The sequence below is a fragment of the Crinia signifera genome, chromosome 3 (assembly GCF_055691185.1).
Source record: "Crinia signifera chromosome 3, ASM5569118v1, whole genome shotgun sequence".
Lineage (NCBI taxonomy): Eukaryota > Metazoa > Chordata > Amphibia > Anura > Myobatrachidae > Crinia > Crinia signifera.
The window spans coordinates 16448072-16465148 of NC_139219.1; the positions used below are offsets into that span (position 1 = coordinate 16448072).

Sequence of the window (17077 nt, forward strand, 5' to 3'; positions counted from 1 at the left end):
GTAGTTCCATATCAGCTGGAGGGTCCCATGCTGAATTGTCCATGCTGTAGATGGTCAGTGATGAGGACAGGAGGTGCCTTCTGCTATTCCTGGTCAGTGTCCAAACAAAAGAACCACAATGTCCTAGCACCGCACGGAGGGGCCTATTTAGGAAAACGCGCTAATTCACCAGAAATGAGCATTCCTTATGTCTAGTTAGACAGGCAATAGGTCAACATTCACAAAAAGGTTGACTCAACAAAAGCAAAAACAAAACATGAAAAGGACGACATACGTTTTTCATGGGTTTTTTTTTTTGTCATTGTCGACACCTGAGCACGTAAACTCTTAATTAGTGTAGGGCCCCCATACACTAGTGAGATTTGACCCGATTCCAACTTGTCAGGCTGATAAATCGGACCAAATGTATTGTATTTGACATCCTGTCCGGCCCGATGTGCGGTCCCATGGTCTACATGATTTGATAAATCTTATGTGCAGCCCGTGCCGGGCGGGGGAACACAGAGCGGCAGGGGGATGAATAGAGGCGGCAGCCGGGGACGCTGTGAGCCGCCGAGGGGACCAGAGAGGAGGGCAAGGGAACCCGGGCAGCGGGCGCACTTGCCATAAACAAGTATAAAAAAGTCCCCCAAAAATTGACAAAAAAAAATCGTAAAAAAACTTGTCGAGTTTTTCAGGCCTCGACCATTGCCATGCCAACCTTTCGCCTGATCTTTTTGTGTCAACTGACCTATAATCCGGATACTCTGTCCCAGATAAGTGATAGATGGTGCGATCAGTCCCACGTTCCTACCTGTGGTTTCCCAGGCTCCGGGCCATAAACTCATAAGCAAAATGAAGTGACCGACACAGGGAGAGGGATCAGAATATCCCTCTCCTGCTGGATGGCTCCCATAGAAGAATGCAGGCTGGCACCTTATTCAGAAGCTTTGCTTTCCTGAGCCCCATAGCATCTGTGATAGGGACAGAATAAATGTCACAAATAGGAGATATTACGCCTGTAGGTCAATGCTGGTTGTATAGAGCTCCCTACAGACCAGATTATAAGGATCTAATTTTGTCAGTGGGATAATTATTGGCCCAACCAATACATAGGAGCGATAGGGTCACGGTTTGAGGGTCAGATGCCCAGTTTCCACAGCGGTGCCCCAAATCGCAGATGTAAAATGTGTTCGCTAAATAAAAGCTACAGATGTGGGTGTATGCAGAGTTACAGTACCTCTTGGCATACAGTATGCACCAGGTTAGCACCCGGCTTAGAGCAGAGATTTAAAACCTTTATTTTGCTTGTGAAATATGATTTAGTGACTAGGTGGCAATAAACCTGGCCCTGACAGTCCGCATCTCACGATACATACTGAATTAGCCCCAATACGCGCGCTTACTGGAGAGTATACAGTATATGCATGATTCAATGGTATATTTAATAATCATAGTATATGGAGAGAAATTGAGAACTGGTGCAACATTGTATGAAACGAGGACTATTGGGGCAGTACAGATGGTGTAAGGTCAGCATTACTGCCTCACAGCACCGAGATCGGCAGTTCGATTCCCACAGGGACCCTCTGTGGAGTTATATTCTCCCCATTGTCTGGGTTTCCTCCCACAATCTAAAAATATACTTGTACTGTAGGTTACTTAGATCCCAGCAAAAATTAACCCTAGTGTTAATGTACATGGGCAGGCCAGGAGCGTAGGGGGGGGGGCGGATCCGGCGGAGCACAATCTCTGGGCGTCGAAAGATCACAGGGCGCCGGAGCCGTGCACCGCCGGCTCCCCTGCCCTGCTCGCCCGCCTGCTCCCCGCTGAGCTGCCCTGTCTGCTGGCGCTGCTATTTTCAATGAAGTCTTCGCTGGACCGCTAGCCAATAGGCACTTGCGGTCCAGCAGCCAATCAGAAGCAGCATTGGTGGCTGCTGGACCGTGAGCGCCTATTGGCTAGCGGTCCAGCGGGATACTTCATTGAAAATAGCAGCGGACAGGGCAGCTCAGCCAGGCACAGTGGGGAGCGGGCTGGGGCTGCAGTCCCCCTTGGCAACGAGCTATTTAGTCCCCCTGGAACCCCTGAATGGGTTCTTATCTGCCGTCACATTCTATGTGTCTATGTTAATTGCACAACTAACATGGATTAAAAACATATAAAGTGGCGGTAATGAGATTCTGAGCACAGCTATCCCATTCCCAATGTACAAATGCACAACACTGAGGCACACAAATCGGTCTCGGGTTCACCCTGTTGAAGTGGCGATGTTTAAGCATCCCCCTCTCCTGCTTCTAACCCACCACACCATCTGGGCCTAACCTGAGGTACATTTGTCTGGTCTATAGACTTACTGTTGCAAAGAAGGATTCTGGCCTCCAGCAGTATTGTCAGATTCCCTATGTAGAGATTGCTGGGTGATGACCCTACTGAAGGAGGACAGATGTAAGGGGTGATTCAGGGCAGTGATCACCAACGCCCCGTGTGTTGTACATTGGCCAGATACTTCCTTTGTGTGGCCTTACATTAAGCATGGGCCTATTGGGATCCAGTCACTGTAACATATATAACCATTAATACATTTGTATTCATAGTTCTATGGTGAATGGGCCACCAACAGAGAACTCTACGCAGCTTGCTGTGTTCTGCCTTACATCATAACCACCCCACCAAAGCCGAGCTGTACCCGCTTGCTGAGCTGTACCCCCCCTCCTAAGGCCTCTGATCTGCTGACAACGGAAAGGAAGGCCAAGGAGGCTTCAACTGTGTCACTGAGCCATTACCCCAAATTTGCTATGGGGGCGATGCATTGTTCGGGACTGAACTTATGTTAATTAAGCAGTGAGGAGTGTCCACAGACTCCCACACAGGGGAATACTGCAGAGATGGGTCACCGCCTCATTTTTATTTGATTGCCTCTGTTACGTTTTCATTTTAAGCTTCGTATAACGTTACGGTTTGGTTTGTGCATTATTGTGGCTTGTTTGTCCTACTAACTATTGACCTTAATGTCAGGTTCTACCCATCCGTCTCTACTAGATGATCCCACCATCACCCCTCTGCCAGGGCATGCTGGGATGTGTAGTCCACAACAACTGGAGTGCCACAGGTTACCTGCTTTACTGTATAATGATGTAAAAATGTCCTTTCTGTGTAATAATACGAATAAAACAACCTTATTACGGTGCAGATATGTGAGTCACTTACACAAAAGATTTCAATGATTCCATTCTGCTCCATGGTAATATCGGTAATTATTCAAGTATGGACCAGCCTTCGTTACCCCTGCACCAAGCTAATTTGTAGTGCCGGCCGCTGTGAGGATCAGGTAACATTTAACCCTGTGGAGTGCCAACTTCTCAGTGAGAAATGCAAAATATCAACTAAAAATGCCGGCGTCGCTCGCATTTGTTATATACATTCAAATTAAAAAAAAATTGTAAAAAAAGATTATATTTATTACATAAGGCAAACATTCCAGGTCATCATGATGAATAAAAAGGTTTGCTTGCCAATTTTCACACCTATCTCGACAAATTATTTCGGCGCTCAAAGGGTTAAGGCTTATTCTGAGGGCAGCGTACGACATTTATACAGGAGATGCCTCGTCGTCAGCAACACCGTGACGAAAGCTCTTCTGATTTGCAAACGAGAGTAATATGACGATATGAACGATGCTGGTACTGCAAATGCCCACTTACGGTCGGTCGGATATTTCATTTCATCAGTTTCACTGCATAAAACGCCAACAACCAAATCTTCAGCTTTAGGGCCAGATTCTCGAAGCTTCAAAAGTGATAAAATGGAGAGTGATAAACAGCCAGCCAATCAGCTCCTGCCTGAGATTTTTCAAACACAGTCTGTGACATGGCAGGTAGGAGCTGATTGGCTGGCTGTTTATCACTCTCCATTTTATCACTTTTGAAGCTTAGAGAATCTGGTCCATAGAATTGCAGTTAGAGTTAAATCCCCCGCTAAAAATAACAGTTCATCACGGACTATTCGGTACGTGGTCCTGTAACGTTCAGAAATCTTGCCGACGCTGTCTAATCTGCGCTCAATGGTTACGAAGAAACGAAAAGGGACAAAAAATCTCATTATCCATTTTACATTTTTTTTTATTAACATGCGGTCTGGCAGAATTCCCAGCCAGAGACATTTCCATGTTCCCAAATACAGTAACAGCCAGTCAGCCAAACACAATCCCCCCCCCAGCCGCCGTCATTTATTTAGCCACCGCTCTGAAATGCAAGAGTGTCTCGGGGGTCCTTAGTTTGCACCGCGCAGTCTTCACACACAGATTGGGGACAAAAAATGCTAATATAAAGGTTGGAGAAAGAGCCCCTAGAACTCTATCAGTCACAGGGGAAGGGGGCGATAATGCCACAATAATTGTACTGAATATCTGTAAGGCACCGGAGAGCCTCTCTCACGTGTTAGTAAGCAGTGCTCGGATTGGCTGGTTCTCAGAGTTTGGCTAAAGTGCATTGGGTAGAAGTTTTCTCTGGTGCAGAGGCTTCTGGGAAATCTGTGGCTGGACCACAGCTCGTGACGTGATGCAGCATGTTCGTGTTCTAGTGATTGAATCCCTATAGGATGAGGTTAGCGAGAGAAGGTACAAAAAAGAGTGTTTGGATCCCAGGAGAATTCGCCGGGAACGAAGGTGTGAATCTATCCGCACATGGTCAGCGTCAACCACTGCAAGAGAGGAGACAGTAACAGGTTAACACGGCAATACACAACTAGGCGGCATCTATCCCGGGTTCACGACCTATCCGCCACTTCCCAGGGATCGCCATTACATTATATTATTACAGTGCACTTGGCTGGAGAAGTTTCCTTAGGCTCATGTATAGGATCCACCATGTGTGAGAAGGGCATTGGTAATCAGTTCAACCCATATTAGGTCGTCATGGCAACCGTTTGGCCAATGTCAACCTATCATCGGATACTTGTATCATTTTACACAGCATTGCCTATGTAGTAATCTCTATGGTGTAGTAGCTGCAGAGCCTGATGATCCTGCTTGTACTTTGCTGCCCTCTGGTGGACAATCTGTATATTACCCTATTTCTACAATTTATTTGAATTTGTTTTTAGTCTGGATTAAGTTTTAACCTTTTCAAATCAAATGTCCAGTCAGGCTCAACCACCCTAGCGCTAGTAGCAGGTCCAATGGTGAGTCACCTTAAAATAAGAACATTAACATCGTTCAACATTCAATGAAGACCATTTGTGAATAATAACAAATTACAATTAATTTAAACCAGACTGTTTGAATTACAAAAAAAAAAATTTGGCCTGCAAAAGGTTAAACCTGAAGAATTCAGAGAAAGTCAGCATGAGATGACTGATAACATATCATCCAATTGTACAAATGCATTTTATGAAGCCTAAATCCTTATTGATCTTTGGATTGCGGTGGACACTGGGGAAAACGTACAATATTGCCTCTATGGCGCCACCTACTGATGGATGAAGCTGCAGACATCAGCCACACGCAGTCTGTGTCACCCCCTGGATGCATATTTTGGGTGACTCAGTGGTAAAGAACACAACAGAGCAGATCACGCACTCACCTCTCCAAGTTTCATTTCCGCCGTCCCATTGCCGTCTGGATCCATAGCCTTGAAGAATCCTAGGGAATACACAGCGTGGTCAGTAGGAGAGAAGGTCCCACCAGAACATCACACTATTATTAGGGTTCCTCCCTTATACTGGTATAGATGTGTCCTCATACTCGGTGACTCGAGTCACGGTACACCAGGTTCTGGGTGACTCGAAAAAGAAAAAGTTGGTGTGCTACACCTCTCAGTAGCACCGGCGCCTGGCGTTGTATGGCGTATAGATGCTAGGTGTAGGAGGACGAACCTGTAGCCTATACCCCCATCTGATTCTACCACGACACCCGGACTAACATTGGGCCCCTGGAATAGAGACCTAGATGTGGGACTCACTGAACATCGCCTCCAGCTTCACCAAACAGGACACAAAGTTGTCAAAGTCGACTCCCAGGTCATTGTCAGCGTAACGAGCCACCATCACTTGCATGAGCTTATTATTCAGCTTGAACCCTAAACGGACATAAGTAAATATACATGGTCATATTGCACCCAACTGTCATCTATGACAAGAACGTGAAGATTATCTTCCTTTGATGAAGGCAACGGCAGAGACCCAGCGTTCCCCACTCACCTGCGCTCTCCATGGCGAGACGGAGCTCATACGAGCTCATGGTTCCAGATTTGTCCAGGTCGTGTTGCCGGAACACCGTCTGATGGAGAGAGGGTGAGAGACTGGTGTAAAAAGAAAGATTTTTTTTTTTTTACAACACATTGATTGTATACATCTTGTACTGTATAATTGGGAGGAGAAACCACTACAGGGAAGACTCCAAAAGGATATTAATGATGGAGCCAGAATATGACCTCCATGCGGTTGTCCTAGTCTGATGGCTGAATGTCACCCTGTCCTTCATTCAAAACCTCTCACACACCTGCTGTTTCCACCTCCGCACCATCTCTAGGATCACACCTGCTGTTTCCACCTTGGCACCATTTCCAAGATCATACCTGCTGTTTTCACCTCCGCACCATCTCAAGGATCACACCTGTTGTTTTCACCACTGTACCATCTCCAAGATCACACCTGCTGTTTCCACCTCCGCACCATCTCCAGGATCACACCTGCTGTTTCCACCTCCGCACCATCTCCAGGATCACACCTGCTGTTTCCACCTCCACACCATCTCCAGGATCACACCTGTTGTTTTCACCACTGTACCATCTCCAAGATCACACCTGCTGTTTCCACCTCTGCACTATCTCCAGGATAAACCTTATGGCACTCCTGATACCACCAAAACTCATCTCTGCCCTTATCTCCTGACACAACTACTTTATAACCTGCTCCTGGGTGGCATACCTTTCCTCACTTCAATCTATGCACAGATCCAACCTCATTTTTGACCACGCACCCTCCAGTCCCAGTCTCTCTGATTTTTCCCTCTCCAACTGGGTAGTCAGATTTTCTACCAGTTTCATCAGCTTCTAATGTACCCTCCAAACACACCATCAGAGCACACCATCCATCCTTCTAGATCTACATGTTTCGCTCTTCCCTGAACAGTCTGTAAGCTCTCACATACAGAGCCTGGCGCCTCTTCCCGCAAATAGTGTTATCTATGTCACAAGAGCTCCTTGACTTCTAGTCCATTTCAATGACTCATACATTGAATACTCACCCTTATGTTGGGTACGGCTCATCTCCAACCTGTGACTCACCTACACTGGCCCATTATGATACAGCCACTCACCCTGGTCTAGCCCCTTGTCTGCGTCATATCTAGGCTAGATTATAGTTGTGTTGTTCCTTTGATAGGTCACCAAACATGATATCAATACTTTACTAGACCTGAATTACATAGTTCCTCCATTAACCCTTTGAGTGCAAACATCTCCACGAGAGATGTTCAAAAGATCCGCTAAAAATACCGGCGTCGCTCACATTTGTTATATAAATTCAAATAAAAAAATGTTGTTTAAAAAAATATTATATTTCCTATATAAGGTAAACATCACAGATCATTATGATGAATACAAATGTTTGCTCGGTCATTTTCACACCTATTTTGACAAATTAACTTGGCACTCAAAGGGTTAAGGTTTGTGCACCCAATTATAGGCATATACACTAAAAACAAAAGGCCATTTTATCCCCTATAGAACTTACCAGCCAATTCCGGATTTTGTTCCACAGAATCTGAAACTCCACAATGCCTAGTTTCCCGCTGCCATCTTTCTGTGGTCACCGGAGTTAAGGGTCTTTGCTAATAACCACATCAACCTCTAGGGGGAGAACTAACACCAGAAAGAGCTTGGCCATTGGTTTGTGGTTTGGAGACCTATTTGCACCACAGATGGGTGGCGATGGGGGAGGGGTAAATGAGCTCACTCCTATTTTATTCTGTTATGGAAACTGTTATGGCAACCAAACCATTTTTAAAGCAGTGACGTTAGGCCTTTGGTCCTGGATTTAGGAACATCTTCAACATGGAGTAAGTGATTATACAAGCATCCTGATTCTGGGACTCCGTACTGTGCCCTTTTGTATAGAACATACTGGTCTCCTACAAACACAGGTACAATGCAAAGTTCCAGTCATCCGATAGAATAAGCTGTATGTGAGACCTACAGATCATGGCATCTGCCCCGGGGCTTCTGGGTGTAGAAGGAAAGTTGCACCAAACAGCTTACAATCCATGTGCCAGTACTCCATGGAACTGAAGAATGTTTGCAGCCAGAAGCTTGTTCTCCAGGATTATATAGACACAACTTATATTTTCAGCAACCCAATTGCCCAAACCAGAAGGATGTGAACTAGAACCCTCTATTATATCCCTGACAAAGCTCTCACATTGGCTACCAAAGGATACATCCATCAGGTTGACCATCTGCCGACATGCCTCCAGGCTGAAACCATCTGTCTTCAAGTCTTTGTCTGGTGAGAGGAATACAACATACTGGATGAGATGTGGCCTATACCAGTGATTTGATGGCCCCTCAGACATCTTCTCACATAGACTGTCCATGTAAGAACCCGAAGGGTGGTCAGATCATTTGGTAACAAACTAACAGTGATGCGGTTGGAATATGTCCTTCCAATCTCAAGACATAAATATCGTAAGTGTATTGTTACATGTATGTGTGTGGTCGTGAATGTATGTGAGCAATGTTTAGTGTCCAGACTGGAATCTTTCCTGGACTTGAAGGACTTGTGTCACACCTGCAGTCAACACTGGACCCACACTGATATCTCCTCACTTACGTCTTGTCACCACTCTGTTGAGTATGGTTCGGAGTTCAAATACACTAATCTCCATATCCTGGAGGGGAGAAGAGAGACCGATGTCACCAGGGTCCATGAAACCATCCCATGACCCCTTCCCATGAACTCACGTCTCCTGCCAGCTGCCTGAACATGTTCTTGAAGGAATCGTCAACATCATCTTCTGAGATATCCTCCTGAGAAGAGATGGACAGTTAGGACAAGTCACCATCTCTGTCCAGTTATTCCTGCATCGGCCGATACATTTCTAATGGGAATACAATACATACCTACCCCTACAGATGGCTTTGCACCGTCAGACTATGCCTCTACTAATTAACTGCCTATCTCTTATATATTTGGCTACATCTGTCACTCAAAGTGTCTCTGGAGCTGTAACGCTAGGTTGTGGACTTCCATCTTAATTTATGATTGTCATCACCTGTTTTAAACAGGGTAATTGATAAGAAAGGTGTTTAAGCACAGGTGATGGTAATCCATAAATTAAGAAGAAAGTCCAGAAACAGAGCAATGTGTCCCTCCTGGAGAGGGTCATGTTGGGAGGTATGCACCTCCCTCCCTCCCTCCCCCCCCCCCCCCCATTCACGGCATCCCCACGATTAAATGGCACATGCAAAACACTGACATGGCTATGGTCGACAATGAAAAAGGTTGACAAGATTTATTTTTCACTTTTTCAATGTTTTCATATTCATTCTCGTGTCGACATGGACACCAATGAAGTGCCACACTTATGTCAACATTTACATGTGTTGACCTTTCTGTGTTGATCTTTTCTTGTGGCGATTCGCGGCACCCCCCGCCGACCCCCCTCCCGCGATTCGCAGCCCCACCCCATGACACACCCCCCCTCCTGCGATTCGCGGCACCCCGCGACCCCCCCTCCCACGATTCGCGCCAACCCCCCGGGCCCCCCCTCCTGCGGTTCACGGTGCCCCCCACGACCCCCCCTACCGCGATTCCCCACCCCTGACCCCCCTCCTGTCATTGCGGCAACCCCACGCCCCCGCCACCCACCCTCCCGCGATTCACTGCAACCCCCCGCGCCCCGCCCTCCCACAATTCGCGGCACCCACACACACACACACCCCCCCCGCGACCCCCCCTCCCGCAATTCACCGCATCCACCCACGACCCCTCCTCCCGTGATTCGCGGACACCCCTCACCTCCTCCCTCCCCCCCCACCCCCGCGCGCGATTCACGGCAACCCCAGGATTAAATGGCACATGCAAAACACTGGCACGGCTATGGTCGACAATGAAAAAGGTTGACATGAGTTTTTGAAGATTTATTTTTCTTTTTTTGAATGTTTTCATATTCATTCTCATGTGTCGACATGGACACCGATGAAGTGCCACACTTATGTCAACATTTACATGTGTTTAATTTTCTGTGTTGATTTTTTCTTGTGGCGATTCGCGGCACCCCCGCGACCCCCCTCCCGCGATTTGCAGCACACCCCCCGCAATTTGCGGCACCCCCGGTGACTCCCGCGATTCGCGGCCCCACCCCGTGACACACCCCCCTCCTGCAATTCGCGGCACCCCGCGACCCCCTCCCACGATTCGCGCCAACCCCCCGGGCCCCCTCTCCCACGGTTCACGGTGCCCCCCACGACCCCCCCGACCGCGATTCCCCACCCATGACCCCCCCTCCTGTCATTGCGGCAACCCCACGCCCCCGCGACCCACCCTCCCGCGATTCACTGCAACCCCCCGCGCCCCCCTCCCACAATTCGCGGCACCCACCCCCCCCCGCATCCCCCCCCTCCCGCAATTCACGGCATCCACCCACGACCCCTCCTCCCGATTCGCGGACACCACTCACCTCCTCCCTCCACCCCCACCCGCGATTCACGGCAACCCCAGGATTAAATGGCACATGCAAAACACTGGCACGGCTATGGTCGACAATGAAAAAGGTTGACATGAGTTTTTGAAGATTTATTTTTCTTTTTTTGAATGTTTTCATATTCATTCTCATGTGTCGACATGGACACCGATGAAATGCCAAACTTATGTCAACATTTACATGTGTTGAACTTTCTGTGTTGATTTTTTCTTGTAGTAATTTTTTTCCAGTGACAACTATGAACTATGTGCACGTCAACCTACACATCATCAACCAATTCTTTGTATAATATATAACACCTGTTCTGTTTTACTGTAGGTGTTTTAAGTCAGACCTTTTACTGCTACTATTACTGTTTATGTAAATGCATTTTGAATGACAGCAACATCCTACCATCCTTCTACAAGAATATATAACAAACTAGGTGATTCATCGCACCCTGTGCCCCTCCCCCCTCCCACGATTCACAACCCCCCCTCACGCAATTCACGCCCCCTCCCACGCTTTGCGGACCCCCGCCCTCTCCCGCGTTTCGCCGACACCTGCGCCCCCCTCCCTTGATTCACGGCACCCCGCGTCCCTCCCGCAATTCACGGCACCCCTAAGCCCCTCTTTAGTCCCCCGTATACTCACACACCCCTATCACTACCCAGCTTCCTGCTCTCCTGAACCGTAACTTCCACCACTGGGGAGTTTGCTGACGCTGTTTTGCCCACATGCCCCTATCATGCCTCATAGCCCAGCCTCCTGCTCTCATGCACCCGAACTCCCACCCAGTAGGAGGAGACACTGACTAAGGGCCACCATCCTGTACTTCTGTGCTGCCACGCTGGACCCTCACCCACTGGCAGAAGCTGCACAGTATCTCCCACCCTCCTCTTTAGTCCCCCTTATGCCCACACACCCCTATCACTACCCAGCCTCCTGTTTTCCTGTGTCGTGACCTCCGCCAGTGGGGAGCCGCTGACTCAGAAACACCCTACTATACTATTGCACACACACACCTAAACAACATGCACACACAGCCCCCCCACACACCCACAAATGTCACTGTACCCTCCACACTATCAATGTACATCTTACTCTGTAACCGCTTTTTAATTAAACAAAACAATACACACCCCCTTCCAAATCATATGCTCTCTATTTAACATATTTCACCTATAACTCAAGTTGCAATACAGGCCATCTTTCATACAATTCTAACCATCTTTCTCATATGCAAATGTTCACAAATTAAGGGGGCGCAGCCCCTTACGACGGTGTGAAGAGCGCCCGTAGGGCGCGATGAATCACCTAGTAGTAGTAATATTCCTGCTACCATTGATGCAGGAATCAGGTCAGGACCTCAACACCCCCAGTCCCATTCCTCTAAATGCAGCCTCCATAAACCAAATTGTTCTCCAGGTATTCCCATGTATGGTCCAGGAGTCCAAGTACCTTCTGCCCATGTACTTCCAAAAGTCTGCCACCTGTGGACCCACCCAACATCTCTCAGAGGAGTGGTGTCTCACCTGATCAGGAAGATCTGCTGTCACCTCCTCATCCAGCTCCCTGTCGAAAAAAAAAGTTACAAATGAAGGAACAATTTGCACCACAAACACTTGCTCCCCTAGAGATTGATTCTACTTTTATCTTCAGTTCTCTCCCTTCTAATCGGCATAAAACAAACGCTCATACATTTGTTCCACAGGAAGTCCCATATCACAGCCTGACATTAAACCACGAGGCACAGGATCAGGTATATTATACTTCACTGTATCTAAGGGGGTTACATAGACCATACATGGTTCCCTCAAGGGACCCCCCCCAGCACTCACTCAGTGTCCGACTGTTTCTCTGTGAATATTCTCAACACAAAGTCTCCCTCTTTATGTGGTTCAAATGTGGATGGACAATGAGATATTCCCCAGGGGGCAGCCGGATCTCGTTGCTCACTTCCCGCAGGTTGATGAAGGTTTCGGAGCGGGCGCAGGACTGATGTCGCAGGAAGAAATCCTTCTTAAGATGGACATTCTGGCAGCCTTTGAACTGCAGCGGGAATAGAGAGCATGAAACGCGTCAGTGAGGAACAAAACAACTTTCTGGATTATCTCTGTGAAGTGACACAATCAGAAACCAGAGATCCCCCACATATCATGTACATACCTCATCGGGTACCTGGGGGGGGGGGGGGGAGAAGAGAAAGAACACAGATTACAGAGGTGACACTTCAGAACCGATATAACATCAGTGATGCTGTAACATCATCGATAAAGGGAGACCTTCTCTCCATATGTATCCTATCATAGACTCGCCTCATACACCGCAAAGCCGATTGTGTGCATGTCTCCCCCAACTTACGTTCTTGTCTCCGGTTCTTCTGCATTAGGGCCACAAGGAAGCTGCAAGCCAGCTCGTTATCGTCTGGGTTATCATCCTCCTCCAGAAGGGTGATCTTAAACTGAGGGTTTATCCAGAAAGTAGCTGCAACGAGAGGAGCGAGCAGCATAGGTACAAAGGCGGCCATATTCAGTGCAGTTACACAACCAATGTGGAACACCCTCCTTAAACGGTCTCCTTTCTATGTAAGGGATGGGACGCATGACCCAAACATCACCGCTGCAGAAGCTATTAAAGACCAGCAACAGTAGTGTGCAGCCATTGAAAAAGATATGGGGGGGGGGGGGGGGGGGTTCAGTTGCCCCCCAAAAATGAATAATTAATGTCAAAAATGAAAAATAGAAGAAGAAACTAACTTGTTAATTAGCCCTTTTGTGATAAACCACCATATCAGTGGGAACTGGCGGATACCTCCACTCACCCTGCATTATTTCTACACCAGCCGGCAGTACTGCCTCTCCGCCAGGTTCCATCGTACAGCGTTGTGTGCCACTTGCCAACATCATCCTTGCTGAGTGCGTCCGGAGTGAGGTTACAGATCTCCAGCCGGGAGAATTGGCGCAGGAATTCCTGGAAAGACATCCTGAAACGGAAGAAAGAATGAAAGTGAAGAGGAGGAGTTCGATTTTTATATGAGACACAGGTGGACAATAAAAAGGGGTGTGTGTCGCTCCTATGGGGTCCCAACCCGTGTCACGTGAGAATGTTCTGGCTGGAACTTGGAAGTACTTAGGATGCCACAGTCTGAGAGCCAGATGCACTAAGCTTCAAAAGTGACAAAATGGAGAGTGATAAACAACCAACCAATCAGCTACTGTCTGAAGTTTTTTCAAACACAGTGTTGGACATGGCAGGTAGGAGCTGATGGCTGGCTGTTTATCACTCTCCATTTTATCACTTTTAAAGCTTAGTGCATCGCCCCTGAATCTGCTGGTGAGGAGAGGAATGGATCTCCAAAATGGGCAGATTCCTCATGGGATCCTTACTAATAAGGTGCACTCTTGTTAAGGCACAATTCTCTTTTCACTGATTGACCGCATTGCTACCCAAACACTGGGAAGAGATCCTGGTACGAGGCTGTACCATCAGGTAAAGCACCAGCAGCCACACAAAATCTCTGCAATTCCCAGCAGTGCTCCACCAAATGGATGGACGAAGTACTACTCTTTTACTGAACTAATCCCTTGCATGTAAGCAGGGCAGCAGAGAGGAATGCCGGGCCCTGATAACATTTTGGGGGCGTGGCCGAAGTGTGGGAGGTGTGGCAACCTCCCCTGATTAGGCCACGCCCCAAAATGTTTAGAGGGTGGTGAAGGAAAACTCTAAAAACTCTAAACTGAGCAGCAGCACACACCTACAGCATGTACTGTGCTGACAGCAGGCTCAGCATGACCTCTCACGCTGTTAGTGAGACGCTCATACTGAGCCTGCTGTCAGCACAGCACATGCTGTAGAAGTGTGTGCTGTTGTTGCTGCCTGGGAGGGACTGAGGGGGAAGGGAGGGGTCGGATCAGGGCCCCTGAAGGGCTCCTTCAGCAAGCCCGGGCCCGGGTAATTAGTACCTGCTCCGCCCCCCACCCCCTCTCGGCTGCCCTGCATGTAAGTGAATACGTATCTATTAATGATAACTGCTCTTGCTTACTAGTACCTAACTGCCTACTGCAATAATCTAACATGAGAGACTGCTGAAAGCGAGTTCCACTAACAGCATTACAGGCAATAAGTGCAAATCATCCCATATCTAAAGGGATCTATTACATCACCATTAGGTTACAGCAGTTTATGAGAACATTATACTGTATTTTATTTTGTGTTACGTGTTCTTAATAATTGTGGCAGTGTATTGGCCAATACCAATTATATTATTGTAGGGCTGCAGGGATACTTCCAGTGTTTTATGGGCGTCCCCATGAAACTGCTGGGCGTCTGAATCAGGCCCTAAGTATGTTAATGACAGAACAGTCTGATTGGGACATGGTTTGTGTCTTACATGTGAGTACTGGTTACTGTAATGTCGGGGTTGTTTAGTTGTGGTGAGATGATAAAGACGCCTATGTGTGAACCCTCGGGCTTGTTGCAGTTATTTATATAGTGCACACATATTCCACAGCGCTGTACAGAGAATATTTGAACATCAGTCCCTGCCCCAGTGTAGCTTACAATCTATATTCCCTACCACATGTACACGCACACACAGACATTCTAGGGTTGATTTTGTTAGAAGCCAATTAACCTACCAGTATATTTTTGGAAGTGGGAGGAAACCGGAGTACCCGGAGGAAACCCACGCAACTACAGGGAGAATATACAAACTCTGCACAGTTAGGGCCATGGTGGGAATCGAACCCATGACCTCAGCGCTGTGATGCAGTAATGCTAACCATGTTCTGCCCAGTTCAGGACTCACACTTATTAAACGTGGGTGATATTGATTGAACATCAGGGCTGGTTCGAAGCAAGAATATTTGCTCATTTATCATGTATTTATCCAGTTTTACCAGAAAGGCCCTAATATTACAGGGCCCACTCAATCACTTGCTGAACTGAAGACACGAGTAGCCACAGATCGTCAACAACTACAAGAACAGATAGGAGAGAGCAGAACATTCTGCCAACTGTCCTGAATCTGGGGGTAGTCAGGAATCTGGGTGACTGATCTGTTCAGTCAGGACTTCAACGCGATCACATGGACAGTTAGGAGATACGTCCAACTTCAAATTACTGTGCTGTAGAGGGATTCAACTGGATCCCTCTCACAACCCCCATGGCCACCTCGTTCCTCTGTGCAGAGGGACTCCTGGGACTGAAACCTGGTGGTGCAGCCATCGCAAAGGACAGCTCGGTACTTCTTTACTTTCACGGCGCCAGCATGGCGCCGCGCTACTTCCGGGTTACGCTCGCCACAAACTAAGTAAAATAAACGAAGTTAACGCCATGCCAACATGGATAGTTCATACCTCCACTATCCATGTTGGCATGGAGTTGATTTTAATTAGCGTGGCGAGCGTAGCGAGCCACCGAGCCCGCAGCGTGGGCGAGCGAAGCGAGCCCCGCAAGGGGACTCTGACGCGCGCCGCCATGCTGGCGCCGTGAAAGTAAAGAAGTACCGACAGCTCTTATTGGGAGATCTGTTGGTACATCCTCCACCCCCTATGGGAAGGTGGACATCCCCCACCCCCTATGGGAAGGTGGACATCCCCCACCCCCTATGGGAAGGTGGACATCCCCCACCCCCTATGGGAAGGTGGACATCTCCCACCCCCTATGGGAAGGTGGACATCCCCCATCCCCTATGGGAAGGTGGACATCCCCCACCCCCTATGGGAAGGTGGACATCCCCCACCCCCTATGGGAAGGTGGACATCCCCCACCCCCTATGGGAAGGTGGACATCCCCCACCCCCTATGGGAAGGTGGACATCCCCCACCCCCTATGTGAAGGTGGATCCGCATACCTTCAATGTTTGCATACATTCCTCTGCGCAGAGGGACTCCTGGGACTGAAACCTGGTGGTGCAGCCATCGCAAAGGACAGCTCTTATTGGGAGATCTGTTGGTACATCCCCCACCCCCTATGGGAAGGTGGACATCCCCCACCCCCCTATGGGAAGGTGGACATCTCCCACCCCCTTTGGGAAGGTGGACATCTACCACCCCCTATGGGAAGGTGGACATCTACGACCCCCTATGGGAAGGTGGACATCTCCCACCCCCTATGGGAAGGTGGACATCTCCCATCCCCTATGGGAAGGTGGACATCCCCCATCCCCTATGTGATGGTGGACATCCCCCACCCCCTATGTGAAGGTGGATCTGCATACCTTCAATGTTTGCATACATTGTAAAGGGAGGTGGCACTCAAACATATTTTCACTTGGTAATACAATAAAATGCAATAAAATCAATGGCGCTGAAAAGGGCGGCACTAACCTGCCCAGGGGTTACCTTCCCTGGGTAGAGAAAGACAGTAAAATACAAAAGACAGGAAAAGCGCCCACTGTTAGGATTTGTTGTT

The 17077-nt window shown here is 48.2% G+C and overlaps 1 protein-coding gene across 1 annotated transcript in view; it reads right to left on the reverse strand.

The window, feature by feature from the left end:
* Positions 1 to 4076: 4076 nt before the first annotated feature.
* CAPN11 (calpain 11) overlaps positions 4077 to 17077 on the reverse strand; it is a 44171-nt gene continuing 31170 nt past the window's right edge. The window contains 15 exon segments of the mRNA XM_083175398.1: positions 4077 to 4680; positions 5562 to 5620; positions 5940 to 6056; positions 6178 to 6256; positions 7714 to 7782; positions 8417 to 8481; positions 8809 to 8866; positions 8940 to 9005; positions 12196 to 12235; positions 12502 to 12577; positions 12580 to 12712; positions 12830 to 12841; positions 12979 to 13019; positions 13022 to 13147; positions 13486 to 13646. Coding sequence (XP_083031524.1) covers positions 4654 to 4680; positions 5562 to 5620; positions 5940 to 6056; positions 6178 to 6256; positions 7714 to 7782; positions 8417 to 8481; positions 8809 to 8866; positions 8940 to 9005; positions 12196 to 12235; positions 12502 to 12577; positions 12580 to 12712; positions 12830 to 12841; positions 12979 to 13019; positions 13022 to 13147; positions 13486 to 13646 — 1129 coding nt within the window. The 3' untranslated portion in view covers positions 4077 to 4653.